Genomic DNA, 10,608 nt, shown 5'->3' with positions numbered 1-10,608 from the left:
TAAAAAGCAAATACAGGGCTATATACATTTGTTATCTAGCATCATTATTTTTTCTGCTGATTTGATTGCTATGCTTTTTATGTTAATTACTAATATATCTATTTCTTACTATGACTAATCCTGTCTTCTACATAGTACGCTTAAAAAAGTAAAACACAAGTACAAGAAAACAACATTTAATCATTCAACTATGAAGATTACAGCCATAGCATGCACAGTAACACAGCAACACAAAAAGCACTACAAACACACAAATATTAAAAGGCAAGAATACAATCAACACTTCTTAATTAGTGGTGCAATGCTTATTCAAAGTCTGTGAAGAGAAACCCATGTTTGCTGCATGACATCACATTACAGCCCCCGTTTGTAGAATGTGATTTTCAAATCAAATATTAATATTATTATTCTGATGGCACAAATTTTGTATTTGGAGAAAAATGAGACATCCTGGTGAAAGTTGGTGCAGGCTATTCCTTTCAATCCATTTTTTTGTAGTGTCGGTATAGTAAAAAAACAAAAAACACCTAATACTACCACAAGGAGTCGCCCAAACTACAGTTTCAAATCTTACACATAAGGGGCTTTAAGGTAACTCAAAAACTGCTAACAAACTTCAGCTGTCCACTGACTTCCTTATGAATACAATCATTCAATCAAGGTATTTTAAGTATTGTTCTAAAGATACTATAGGTATGCCATTGAACAGAGGTTTCCAAATTGTGTAATTCTGACATTTTGTCCAGTCAAGGTTCAGACTGATGGGAGGAAGTAATTAATTACATTAACTCCTGTTACTGCAGAGCTTTTAGTGTACTTGTCATTTCAGTGTATATTCTTTCCAATTTATTTATTTTTATGGTTTTTACATACAGTAGGTTTTTAGCAAATTGAGAAACTGATCCTAACATCTACTAACATCCTGTGGTTTTTCTTGTAACTTGAAAGGCCTAAAATATAGCATCAATAATAATAATAATAATAATAATAATGATAAAAAATATAAAATAACAAACTTAAAATCTATTTAAAAAATTTCACAGCACATGACGTATTGTTTCCTTAAAGAGACAGCCTGTCCTTGAGTTTAGCTATTTGTTGCATGGTTTAAAAAAAGAAAAAAAAAAAGGACTATAAATGAACTATAAATACAAATTTTGTTCAATAACCATGGTATTTAGTTTTTTCAGATAAAAACACATCTACCAAAAGCAGTTTTGCATTTTTATGAGAAATAAAAAGATAAAATAAAAATCCACACATTTTATTGAAATACACTACAAAAGATAGAAAAATAGTTCTAGTATTACAGTTGGCAGCAGACTGGCTGGGCTCAGAGTAGGAGGTGGCTGGTTGGTGCAGTCACATGATGGAGCAGCCTCTCTTGGCAGCACAAGGGTCTCCCTGTAGAGAAACATTCATTGTACCATTTAGAACACTACAAACACTCTGATGTTTGGCTGTTCTGGAGGTTTTAAAAACACAACATCACCTGGCCTAAAATAGTAAAACACTACTTTAATATCTAGATCAACATAGAGGTTTGAGGTTTAAAGAGAGACTAACATGTTAGGAAATAAACTTGTTTGCAGCCTTAGTGTCAGATTACAAGATATACATCAGCCTCCTGTCTGTGAATCAGAATTAGGTCGGTTAGTAGTTGATGTTTTGTTCTGACTGTGTGTGAGACAGAGTCTCAGTGTTTCCCAAACAGTGTTTTTCCCAAAAATGTGTGTGGCTGGTAGTCTCACCTGCTGGTGGAAGAAGTCTTGTTCAGTGGCCTCCACTCCATTATCATCATCATCATCTTCCTGACCCTGCTCTTCTACTGCTGTTTTGTATGTCGTGGTTCTCTTTGCCACCTCCTGACACACACACACACACACACACACACACACACACACACACACACACACACACACACACACCCCTCAGCATCAACTTCACCATCAAGGGTACTTTCTTTTGTTAGATTTCCCTGACACACACTGCTCTTCAGCTTTTTTTTTTTTTGCCAGAAAACAAATCTGAGAATGGGCAACAAAAAACAGATGTGGGTATGGTTGGGTGACTATTGCACAGTAGCCTAGAGGTGGTGATAGCAAATCAATGCAACCAGTATGTAAAGATTAAACAGTCAGGACACAGAGGGTCGGTGACAGAGTACAGGGATGGAGATGGTGGATGGATGTGTGCATATGATCTCACCTCTCCCTGAGGGTTGATCAGCACCACATGGACGTCCTCCCCTGAACCCCAGGAGGACTGGTTCTTCCACACTAGGTCTGTGGGAGGTTTGGCGCTCACACCAGCATCAGATGCCCAAACCTGCACAAAGCAAACAAAGCCACTTAAGCGTTCAAAAAGTCCCAAAGTCATCCTTCAGTATTCACATTGAACATTCAACATACACTACATCCCTAAAATCCAAAGTGACTCCATTGAGATTTTATTCAGAGGTCAAGATTCAATTTATGCCAGTCCTCTTCTATATTAGTGGTTTAAAGTCCATCTGAAGTTAAACTGCATGGTTTCTTTTCTGCTACCTTTTTGGGGGGTGGAACATTACCCATTAGGGATAAATTCATATTTTTTGTTGGCTTGATGATTGCACACCCTATCCTTACATTATCCAGTCAGAATGCTGTTAATTTACTGTGTAGTTAGACAAAACTTTTTTCCATACATCAAATCTTCTCAATTTAAATTGTGTTTGCATACAATTTTCAAACAGACTGTTTAACACAGTGTGGCAACAGCAGCCTGAGACACAACAAAAGCCATCGCCTGAACAACAACCTACTAGGGACCAATCAAAGTCAAATTAAAACCTGTATACAGTATATCTGGAATCCATGCTTCACTTTTTCCATCTTTTGTTATGTTACAGCCTTATTCCAAAATTGATTAAATTATTTTCCTCAAAATTCTACAAACAATACCCCATGATGACAATGTGAAAGAAGTTTGTTTGAAATCTTTGCAAATTTATAATAAATAAAAAACGAAAAAAATCACATGTACACAAGTATTCACAGCTCATACTTGAGATGTTTCTACAACTTGATTTGAGTCCACCTGTGGTAAATTCAGTTGATTGGACATGATTTGGAAAGGTCCCACAGTTAACAGTGCCTGTTAGAGCACAAACCAAGCCATGAAGTCCAAGGAATTGTCTGTAGACCTCCGAGACAGGATTGTATCGAGGCACAGATCTGGGGAAGGGTACAGAAAAATTTCTGCAGCATTGAAGGTCCCAATAAGCACAGTGGCCTTGATCATCTATAAATGGAAGAAATTTGGAACCACCAGGACTCTTCCTAGAGCTGGCCGCCCGGCCAAGCTGAGCGATCGGGGGAGAAGGGCCTTAGTCAGGGAGGTGACCAAGAACCCGATGGTCACTTTGACAGAGCTCCAGACAGAAGCCACTCCTCAGTTAAAGGCACATAACAGCCCGCCTGGAGTTTGCCAAAAGGCACCTGAAGGACTCTCAGACCATGAGGAACAAAATTCTCTGGTCTGATGAAACAAAGATTGAACTCTTTGGCCTGAATGGCAAGCAGGACAACTCTGTGAATGTGCTTGAGTGGCCCAGCCAGAGCACAGACTTGAACATCTCTGGAGAGATCTGAAAATGGCTGTGCACCGACGCTCTCCATTCAACCTGATGGAGCTTGAGAGGTCCTGCAAAGAAGAATGGGAGAAACTGCCCAAAAATAGGTGTGCCAAGCTTGTAGCATCATACTCAAAAAGACTTGAGGCTGTAATTGGTGCAAAAGGTGCTTCAACAAAGTATTGAACAAAGGCTGTGAATACTTATGTACATGTGGTTTGTTTCTTTCACGTTGTCATTATCGAATATTGTTTGTAAAATTTTGAGGAAAATATTGAATTTAATCCATTTTGGAATAAGGCTGTAACATAACAAAATATGGAAAAAGCGAAGCGCTGTGAATACTTTCCGGATATACTGTACCTCACTTCATGGTAGGGGCCAGCCGATATGGTTTTTTTCAGGGCCGATTTTTAGTAATCAAGGAGACCGATATACATTTTCTGTAAAATGAAAATCTAAGTGTCAAAATTTTGACACTAACACAAAACTTGGTTAAAATGCCTTTAAGCATATGTTTACTTTAAAAAGCAGGGAGCTCCCAGCAGCAGAGATGAGGTTAAGAGGGCACGTATGCTTAAATTATTACTACTAATATTCTTAATTTATTACAGCAAAACAGCTTTGGAAAGCCTTTATGTTGGTTTCAATTATTTAAATGTTATATTAACAACATGTGATAACAGGGAACCTGTCATTCAAAACTAGGCTACTTAATTACTAATGACTACTAGAGCTGAATATGTACAATAGCAATAGAAGTGACTATTGAACTCTGGTAACTGTACACTATCTATGTAGTCCATGTATGAATTAACGCGCCTTAGATTGAGATAATACATTTATTACAGTAAAAACAACATCCTTCCCTCACTCTACAAGAAAGAGTCAGAGACAGCTTCAGGACATACTTCAGTAACGTCAGCTAGTAGTTCTGGGTTGAGACAGAGTATGACAAGCCTTGGTAAGTGACGTGCAAGAAATAATGTTATATGCTATCAATTTTCTTGCGAGTCAGCTGGCTAAATTATAGATCAACAAATGTACTTTTTGACATTAGCTATCGCACCCACGTCCATGTAGCTTGCTAGCTAACCTATTTAGTAAAGGGCAACAAAATTTCATTCACAACGGAGGCGAAAGCAGAGTTGAAGTAACATTTGTTAAACCTAAAGCTAGTTTGCTTGCTTCCACCATTATTACCATCAGCTACCTATAACATGTAAAAACACCAACTCTTACGAGTAATCTTACATTTGCGAAAAGGTAGCTAACATAAGTTCCAGCTGCATTGGCACCAACATTACTCAAAGATATAGCTATTGCTACATAAACAAACTCAATTATCTCATTATAGTTAACTGTATATCACTATTAGATGGCGAATTCTGCTGCCTGTTTTATAAAGTTTGACAGTGCACAGGCACTGAATGACTTTAAGTTGGGACTGTCGTCTAATTCACATTAGCTCACATGCTGTATGTAAAGCATGTTGCTGGATATTCATTTATTCATCCACACAGTTGGCATAAATGAAAATCGAAAATATAGGGAGAGAGGGATGCTCAGATTTTAACTATGGTTCTAAGAGGGTTTTTTTAACCTCTTCTGCTGTGGTTGCACCGCAATGGGAAAATAGTTTTTATAGACTGATCTGAGAAGATCGATCTCAACAACTTAAAATTGGCTCTTTCACAGTTTTTATTAAACTGATGACTTCATCTTTCTTTGTGCATAAAAGATGAAGATTGAGATAATAAATTTATTACAGTGATCTTAAGGCAGTAACGTTACAAGATGCACATTTCTCTCTGCATTTTAAACCTTGTGCTGTTGGGGTCTTTACGTTAATCTGACGGCATTCAATTCAGACTTGTGCCGTGATACAGAAGTGTTAAACTGCCGTCAGATTAACGTAAAGGGGTGCATATCTGAAAGGGGCTGTCCAGCACCATGGCATGTTGAATAAACTACCAAAAATTCACCAGGAAAAAGTGCATAGCTAATTAGCTGGTCAGCTGTAGCACACTAAACAGTATAAAAACAACAGCCAGTTTAGATGCTAATTGGGTTAAATGATGTCTCTGTGCCCCTGCTGGCTTAGCAGTCAATCAAACACACCGTCCAAACCACTCAAAGGCTTGAGAGAAAAGGAGCATTTATGTTATTAGATTCGATAGTCTGCTATTCCGCCTCTTTCTTCTTCCTTAAAAACATTTAAAATAAAAAATTTAAAATGACTGACATTATTTTAGACTGGATACCACTAATTGTGATTTCTGTTGGACTATAAAAGGGGATTCATAAATGTGCTACATTTTTAAACTCCTGAACAGGTTCAGCAGAAACTGATTACAATCTAACTAAAGACAAACTCTTACCATGACTTTCTGGCCAGCCTTCAGGACATATTTGGGTGTGAACTTGTAGGTGGCTATAGCATTTCCAATTGTCTTAATCATCTCATATCCCACCATGGCCTGGTCCTGGGAAAGACACAATCATTGACACAATAAAGAAATCAGTCTAATATACAAAAGGTTATACTGGATCTCGAAATCAAAGATTTTCACCTGCATCTCCACATAAACATTCAATAACTAAAAGCATTTAACTTCTAACAACCCAAGAGCTCACCCCATCTCCACTGTTGTGGAGGCAGATGAACTTGCCATCGGTGTCGATCTCGTCTATGCAAATGGATCCTGTGGCCGAGGCAGAGTGAGTGATGAACACAGAGCTACTGGCTTCCTGTTCCTCCACATCAACACGCTTCCTCTTTCCCTGAGAGGTCCGCACGCTGTGGCTGCTGGATGAGGCTCGAGACACCGTGACACGAGATGAAGGACTGGGAGACAGCTTCAGTCTGGGGGAGGGAAACACCACATTTAGATATCGAGATCAGTAAAGAAGCTCAGCGGGTGTGCCTGAAATGGAGTAGAAATGTAACCGATGCCACAACTATCTGGGTCCTCACCTTTCTTCTTCACCCTCCAGAAGTTTACGGTAGGCATTGATCTCCATGTCCAGAGCCAGTTTAACATCCAGCAGCTGTTCATACTCATTCAGCTGTTGCTGCATCTTGGCCTGGATCTCAGCCACCTCGCGGTCTTTGTCTGCCAGCAGCTTGCGGCTCATGTCTTTCTCCTGAGCCAATGATACCTCCAGTTCCGCTATACGATCACGCCAACCACGAGTCTGAATACAGACAAGGAGGTCAGAGTCTGAGGTTGCAATGACACATGTCACAGAAGAACACTATTATATGTAATTTAAAAATCCTTGATACCTGCTGTTTGTGTGAATGATGGACCCAATATTGTACAAAGGTGGGTATTAGGCAGATTTAAGATATACTTGAAAACCAGATAATACTTAGAGAGTTTTCACAGAGACAGTTTAGACAGAAACATAAGTGAAAGCATTTTGTAAGAAGCAGCACCATATTGGCCTGCCTGTAAGCCTGGCCTGTTGGGCTGAGCAAAATGGGGCCACCCCTATAAATGCGAAAGTCTGTCCCTGACTTGCTGAGCGAGTGTACAATATCTATGTTGTGTTATTGCTAATATTACTGTTTTTGTGTATTGTCCAAATATTTGATCAATTTGTACTTTGATGCTTTGGCAAAATTGTTTTTGAAACTTTCATGCCAATAAAGCCTTTGAATTAAAAATTTTAATTAAAAATTTAAACTGAATTTAGTCAGTGAGTGATAGAGTTACACCATTGGTCAGTCGAGTGTTTGAGTTTCCCTTCCCCATTGGCCATTGGTCTTTTTTGAGGCTGATGACTCAAAAAATTGGGGAGGACAAGAGGAAAACCAACCCATGGCGTAATATTATTTTACACTAGTTGGCTACTTATCTCTACTTTGTCATGTTCAATGAAAAATTAAGCAGTAAAACAATGGCTTACAAGATTTCTTAAAAACAACATAATTTTGTTCAATCCTGTTGTTTCCAGATTAACCATAGAGGCCTAATGCAGAAGATAGAGTATTATCATGGGTGTGAGATGTAACAAGAAGCAGGCCAGTGTTCAACACCTGTGAAGGAAAGTGTGGTGAATTCAAGCTGGCTCGATTTCCAACAAACAAAGCTTACTTCCAATTCCAATATTTTATTCCCAACAATGCATTATCAGTACAGGTTCACCAGGGCATGTTTAAAGTAGTACGTTGTTTCAATTAAATTAAATTAAATATACATATACGTAAACAGCTGGCAATTATCCTTAACAATGTAGTTTAAACACACCAACTCTATTTCTAGGCTACAAAGGAAATATCAAAGTAGGTGTCAGGTTAAGACCATCATGGGGAATTATGAGAATGAGCCACTGCCCACTACTACGAAAGATACCTGATCCACCGCAGGTGGCCGGTTAACACAACCAACTAGCCACATCCTCCATGCAGTGCAGCGGTCCTTCGCCCATACCGTAGCGTGCATGCGCCAGCCCGCATGCTGCCTGTTGCCATAGCTCCGTCTCGTCGTCTTACTTTTTCCAACTTTTAAATTTCCTTTTTCTTCCAAACTTGAGTAACTTGTGTGTAAGTATAATTTAAACTACGCTCTTTACGAAAATGAGAGTAGAAAGTGTTTTGGTACACCGTTTCCACCGTGGAACTTCTTCTGCTACTCTGTAAGGGCACCGCTGCAGATCAGCTGTTTGGGCGCATTGTTTACACCAGGGAACAGCTGATCGCGCTGAAGCCGAGCTGCATGGCGCCCAGGACTACCGATGTCCCCACTGAGATCTGGAGGAGGACACACCGAGGATGCAGAGGTGGAACGAAGCGGCGAGGGAAGAGAGAGGGGTGCAGACAAAAGAGACTGAAGAATAAGAGATTTAAGCCGTGTCTGCCTTCTCTCATCATGGGCAACGTGAGATCGCTGGCGAATAAAATGGACGAGCTAACGGCGTTAGCCCGGAGTCAGACGGAGTTTTGTGAGTGTAGTTTGATGTGCTTCTCTGAGACATGGCTACACCAGGATATCTCGGATCATAACATTTCCATCGACGGCTTTCAGACTGTTCGGGCCGACAGGGATCACACCGGGAGCGGTAAGCGGAAAGGTGGCGGGCTTGCTGTTCTGGTCAACAACAGATGGTGTAACCCTGGTCACATTACCATCAAGCAGAGTATCTGAAGCCCGGACATTGCTGTGGGACTCCAGCCATATTATCTGCCACATGAATTCTCACATGCCATTGTTGTGGCTGTTTACATCCCCCCCTCTGCTAACCTGGCATCGGCGTGCAACGCCATTCACACCGCCTTAGCACATCTCCAGACTCAGCACCCGAGTGCACTCATTTTAATCTCGGGTGATTTCAACCATGTCAGTGTTTCAACAACACTGACTAATTTCACCCAGTACGTGAGTTGTCCTACTAGAGAGGAGAGGACACTGGACCTGCTGTATGCTAACGTTAAGGATGCATACAGCTCTTCCCCCCTCCCCCATCTGGGTAGGTCAGACCACAACCTGGTTTACCTCAAACCCTGTTATGTGCCTCTGGTTAAAAGGCAGCCTGCAACCACAAGAACAGTGAGGAGATGGTCAGAGGAGGCCTACGAGACGCTGCAGGAATGCTTTGAGGTGACAAACTGGGATGTACTCTGTGAGCCTCATGGAGAGGACATTGACGGGCTCACTGAGTGCATCACTGGCTACATTAACTTCTGTGTGGACTGCAATGTCCCAACTAAGATGGTCCATTGTTATCCAAATAAAAAAACGTGAGTAACAAAGGACATCAAGGACATTCTGAATGCCAAGAGGAGGGCCTTTACTGATGGTAATAGGGAGGAGGTGAGGGCTATCCAGGCTGACCTGAAGGTGAAGATCAGGGAAGCCAAGGAGAAGTACAGGAGGAAGCTGGAACTCCAGCAGAACAGCATGAGAGAGGTCTGGAGCGGCATGAAGAGCATCACTGGCTTCAGACCGACTGGCAGCAGAGGGGTTTAAGGCAGCTTGGACAGGGCCAACAAACTTAATCTGTTCTTTAAAAGATTCGACACACCGGCTCCTGCTCATCCCCCCTCTAAGCCCTCAAGCTCCTCTGAGTACTCTGTTCCCCCCTCTCCAGACGGCCCTCTCCAGACCGACGACTCCCCCCCTCCCCCACCTGTAACTTCTGCTGTGTGCTTGACTGCTGACCAGGTGAGAGGACAGCTGATGAAGCTCCACTCAATAAGGCTGCAGGCCTCGATGATTTCTGTAGGTGCAAAACCTAATATCCAGCTCAAAAGTGGCAATGCCAATAAAGCTGATGGTAACTACCTATATAAATCTATAATTGATAACATAAATTCATGAAATTGCTTCATTGAAAACCTTACAAAATCACCAGCAGATTACAGAATGGTGTCAAATACTTTGAGAAAAGCCAATATGGGCCTATCACAGATATATCGGTATCAGCGTATATGTTTTCCGATATGAATTTATTTATTTATTTATTTTTTTATACATATAATGCAGAAAACAACACTTGGGGTGATTTAGAAATTGTGTAATCATTGTAATGCTGTAAAGTAAATAAACAGCGTCCCCATCTTTTACTCTGCGACAATGAGCTTATTATACCCATTAATGTTATACATTAACAGTGAAATATTGCTAAAGATGACATGTCATAGTCAGCAATTTACTGATACTGAACACACAGTACTAATGTTAAATTGTTATTTACTGATGTTATTTATTTTAATTTATTTATTTTCTCAGTGTTCATTTCTAGAATTGGTTGACAATGTTAAATTATTTAACATGTTAAAGAATATTTAATTTAAATATTTTTTAATACAGTTATTTGAGAAGTTATTTAAGAAGGCAGCCTTCTGAGTACCTTTGAATAGTCATATGAGTGCAAAATCGGTGCACAATCTACATAGAAAAGGTCTATTTTCATTCCAGCTCAAAAAATTACTATATCGGTTGCCATATCAGTAGTCGGTGAATTTTTCCCTTCTAAAAATTGGTATT

The 10,608-nt window shown here is 40.1% G+C and overlaps 1 protein-coding gene across 1 annotated transcript in view; it reads right to left on the bottom strand.

Annotated features, from left to right (window-relative positions):
* Nucleotides 1-160: 160 nt before the first annotated feature.
* lmnb1 (lamin B1) overlaps nt 161-10,608 on the bottom strand; it is a 55,226-nt gene continuing 44,778 nt past the window's right edge. The window contains exons 6-11 of the mRNA XM_044173379.1: nt 6,591-6,811; nt 6,251-6,479; nt 5,995-6,099; nt 2,209-2,328; nt 1,752-1,865; nt 161-1,404 (exon numbers count right to left, since the gene is read on the bottom strand). Of these exons, the coding sequence (XP_044029314.1) occupies nt 1,363-1,404; nt 1,752-1,865; nt 2,209-2,328; nt 5,995-6,099; nt 6,251-6,479; nt 6,591-6,811 (831 nt within the window). The 3' untranslated portion in view covers nt 161-1,362. The remainder of the gene's footprint in view (nt 1,405-1,751; nt 1,866-2,208; nt 2,329-5,994; nt 6,100-6,250; nt 6,480-6,590; nt 6,812-10,608) is intronic.

The sequence above is a fragment of the Siniperca chuatsi genome, linkage group LG18 (assembly GCF_020085105.1).
Source record: "Siniperca chuatsi isolate FFG_IHB_CAS linkage group LG18, ASM2008510v1, whole genome shotgun sequence".
NCBI classification, from domain to species: Eukaryota; Metazoa; Chordata; class Actinopteri; order Centrarchiformes; family Sinipercidae; genus Siniperca; species Siniperca chuatsi.
Note: the sequence above shows the minus strand (reverse complement) of the source record. Positions and strands in the feature narration are given on the sequence as shown.